Source organism: Hippocampus comes, unplaced genomic scaffold (genome assembly GCF_001891065.2).
Source record: "Hippocampus comes isolate QL1 unplaced genomic scaffold, H_comes_QL1_v1.1 scaffold261, whole genome shotgun sequence".
NCBI classification, from domain to species: Eukaryota; Metazoa; Chordata; class Actinopteri; order Syngnathiformes; family Syngnathidae; genus Hippocampus; species Hippocampus comes.
In genome coordinates, this window is record NW_017805824.1 from 7661042 (window position 1) to 7665220 (window position 4179).

The 4179-nt window shown below is 44.0% G+C and overlaps 1 protein-coding gene across 1 annotated transcript; it reads left to right on the forward strand.

Annotated features, from left to right (window-relative positions):
• The first annotated feature begins 279 nt into the window (after window positions 1-279).
• On the forward strand, window positions 280-1792 carry LOC109525767 (relaxin-3 receptor 1-like). Its single transcript, XM_019886532.1, has one exon. It carries the CDS (start codon window positions 336-338, stop codon window positions 1476-1478), a length of 1143 nt encoding a protein of 380 aa, XP_019742091.1. The 5' UTR covers window positions 280-335; the 3' UTR covers window positions 1479-1792.
• The last annotated feature ends 2387 nt before the right edge of the window (window positions 1793-4179 follow it).

Consider the following 4179-nt stretch of genomic DNA (forward strand, 5'->3'; position numbering starts at 1 on the left):
ATTAATTCAGTTATGTATTTAATTCAGTTCGGTTTTGTTTTATTTTCCAGCTCGACGTGCGCCTTTTACGCACATCCTTTAGGTGATGTTTGCCTCCTCGGGAACGGTCTTTCCCATATACAGTATAATAATCCATCATGAAGTGACGTGGGGTTGCTGCTCACTTGTTTATGAAACCCACAAGTTCCTTTCCCAGCCAATCGTGGCGCAGCAGAGACACCCAACCCAATAAAAGCGCCGCTGCCGTCAGCTGTCTCTCAAAGAGGAGCGACGATGGACAACAATTCTGACACGTCCTGATCGAGAGGCGAGCTCGGTGCCGTGTTGTGTTGAGGATGGATGTCATATTAAACCAGACTGACGTCCTGAACCAAAGCGCGCCCGGCGAGGAGCCTTTCCACTTCAATGAGAACGAAGTGGTCGAGGACGGGAGTCCTTTCCTGAGGATCCTCATCTCAGTGGTCTACTCGGTGGTCTGTGCCGTGGGACTGGTGGGCAATCTGCTCGTCTTCTACCTCATGAGGCTACGACAAGGTCGAAAGAAGTCGGCCATCAACTTTTTCATCATCAACCTGGCCGTGACCGACTTCCAGTTCGTGCTGACGCTGCCATTCTGGGCCGTGGACACGGCGCTGGACTTTAGCTGGCCGTTTGGCGACGCCATGTGCAAAGTGGTGCTGTCCGTCACGGTGATGAACATGTACGCCAGCGTCTTTTTCCTCACGGCCATGAGCGTCACCAGATACCTGTCCATCACTTCGGCGCTCAAGAGTTCCGCGCTCAGTTGGCCGAGGTGTGTGAAGTGGATGTGCGCCGTGCTGTGGGTCGCGGCCACGGTGGCCACGGCTCCCACGGCGGTCTTCTCCGCGGTCACAGTGGTCGCCGGCGAGAAACTGTGTCTCCTGAAATTTCCGGAAGGACACGACTGGCTCGCACTTTATCACATTCAAAAAATACTCGTAGCTTTCATTATCCCCCTGTTTATCGTGTCCGTCAACTACCTGCTGCTTCTGCGCTTCATTAAACGCAAGAGCATGTGCACCAGCAACCGAAATAGGAGGTCGAAAGTCACCAAATCTGTTGCCATTGTTGTGTTATCCTTTTTCTGCTGTTGGGTGCCAAACCACGCCATCACCTTCTGGGGCGTTTTGGTCAAACTTAACGCAGTCAACTGGGATCGGTCCTACTACATGGTGCACGTGTACGTATTTCCAGTCACCGTGTGCTTGGCGCACGCCAACAGCTGCTTGAACCCCTTGCTTTACTGTCTCATGAGGCCAGAAATCAGAAAGATGCTCCGTGCTTTATTCTGGAGGTCACCCAGTCCGTGCGCCAGCGACAACAGAAAGGGGTGCGCGGCGCGCTCTCTTACGCACGGGCGCGCACAAGCGGTTCGCACGACTGACAATGTTGAGTTCCATTTGTCCGTCGTCGATCACAGAGGATTTGCAAGCTCCAGAATTAATGGATCCCTTTAATTCACGATTTTAAAGTTTACTTTAAATTCCTCGTTTTCACACTGTGAATGTGGTCATCGTGCGTAATGCTTTCGCAAGTGAATTTGTAATCACAGAGCACGTATTGTAATCGACGTTCATGATCATGTCAAACCGAGAAAACGGCGTCATTTCAGTGCACTAAAGCTCCAAAAACTGGAATTTGTCAGGGAGTGATGGGGACCTTAAGGAGAATCAGGGCATCTTATATTTTGAACGTGTAGGAAAGCAACAGTCACATTTCTATTCATGTACACGTTGTAAATACTGTATGTGAAAATAAATGTATTTTTCATCTGTGGAAATTGGCAGTGTTTTTCATTACCAAAAGAATATGTTGGAATCTATCTATCTGTCTGTCCAGTGTTTGTTGCTTCTTTTTTTGGGGGGGAGAAGCATCTCTTTGGATCGGCATCTCTCGGGTGACAAAATTAAAACCAACTGAAAGCACATCACATCAAAAACACAGGTCATGAGAGGCATATTATTTTACAGGCTGGTAAAATATATTAGATTAGATTAGATTAGATTAGATTATAAATGACCTCAATCGATATTCATTTAAAAATGTGCATTAGTAGTTTTCCGTAATGAAGAACTGTAATAGATCATCACATCAGATCATTTATCTGCAGGAGATCGTCAAATATAAGATAAGATAAGAAAACCTTTATCTGTCTCACAATGGAGAAATATATGAGACATGTCAGTCTAAAAAAGTTTGACTTTCCAACAAACCACAAACACATAAGAAACATTGTGAATTTAAGTCCTCTCTAAAAGATCCAACAGAAACACAGCATTAATATCTTTGTAGCGGCAGAATATTTGCACAGCTCTTCCATTAATTAGTTAGCATTCGATGAGCAAAACTACCTTGTGGGACCTGAATGTTTATTTTCAGACCAGAATTTATGAAACACATTAAAATGCAGCGACTCTAAAGCCATGTAAAACAGGGCTTTGTGCAGCAGACGTATAAGATATTATGTTTACTTGCAAATCCAAAGGTTTACAATGTATGCGCCCACGCTTTTGAGGCTTTTTTATTGACTGTTTCTTATTTATAGACTAAATCCATATACTTTGTATTTTCAACAATATTCAAGGCAGACAGTGGTGCAATGTCTCCTTTCAGGACTTCACCACCCGAGGCGTTCATCTCTATAAAGACCGATGTTACAGCTTCATTTGGAAGCTTCAAAGCTTCAAGGAGACTTCAAGAGGTTTTACAATCTACAATCGTATTGGAATCGGCTGACTTTGAAGGTCTTATACTGTATCTAATAACTCAGACCATTATTAAGCTACTCACTAACACTTTTCCCCTGAATACATTAATCTACATTCATGTTACATTTTGACAGAAGTAGAGTTCATTATTACGTTCTTCGCTTGTGCATATGATATCATAAACTCAAGCTCAAAGTCAGGCTGAAAATTCCCTTTGCAATTTCTTCAGTCATTTTAAACTATGTGGGTTCTTCTCATCTGCTAGCTTTGACCTTCACCATGTTCTCTCCCTGCTTTCTTTGTCTTGTTAACCATCACTGCTGAATAACAAACACTTGATTTCTTTGCATCTCCGAATCAGCACAAGGGCTGATCCTATTTTTTTCACCCAACATTTTCCTGAATACGTGCAGAACACCCCTCCCATTTGGTGATCTCCACTCACTTACAGTGTCTTTTTTGCTCAAGGACTTGCCAAAGCACAATGGTATTCGCCTCGCAGCAGCAAAATAATGGCAATCCTTAGAAGGTCAGGAACCACTTTGATCATTTTAGTGAGTATTCAATATGGATTTATGCATGCCACTATGAGGCAATGGGACCAACATGATACTATACAAAAACATATTACGTTTATTCTAAAATGTAATCCGGCGACATGGGGATTTACTAGTTAGCACGTCTGCCTCACAGTGCAGCGGTACAGGGTTTGATACCGGCTCCAGCCTTTCTGTGTGGAGTTTGCATGTTACCCCCGTGCCTGCGTGGCTTTTCTCCGGGTACCCCGGTTTCCTCCCACATTCTAAAAACGTGCATGACTGTGAGCACGGATGGTTGTTCGTCAATGTGTGCCCTGCGATTGTCTGGCAATCACTTCAGGGTGTCCCAGCCTTCTGCCTGAAGACAGCTAGGATAAGATCAGGCACTCCCGCGCCTCTTGTGAGGATAAGCGGATTAGGAAATGGATGGATGGATGGATAAAATATAATCCAAAATCAAATGTGCATGCTACAGTATATAAACACTGAATGTCATGCTTAACCCTCAGATGCATAAGTAGGGTCAAAAATGACCCAGGGGCTTGTTGTTTTGCTGTATGTTTGTAATTTTAAACGTGCATCTTTGAACCTTTCATGTATTTCTCAAGTAGGTTTTGACACAAGGGTATTTGGATTTGTATCTATTTGCTGTAGTTTTGAAATGATTGCAAATGTTGCATTGGTCCCACACTTTTCCATATGTGTTGTAAAAAAAAATAACCCCAATAACCCGACAAACAGTTGATTTTTATCAACTGTGACTGTCCATTCATTCATCTTCACGATTGCTTATCTTGTTCAGGCCCACGGGGTGCTGTAGCCTATCCCAGCTGACTTCCTTAAAGCAGACTTCACCCTGGAAGGGTCACCAGTTATTGGCAGGACACCCATAGAGACAAACAATCTTTCAC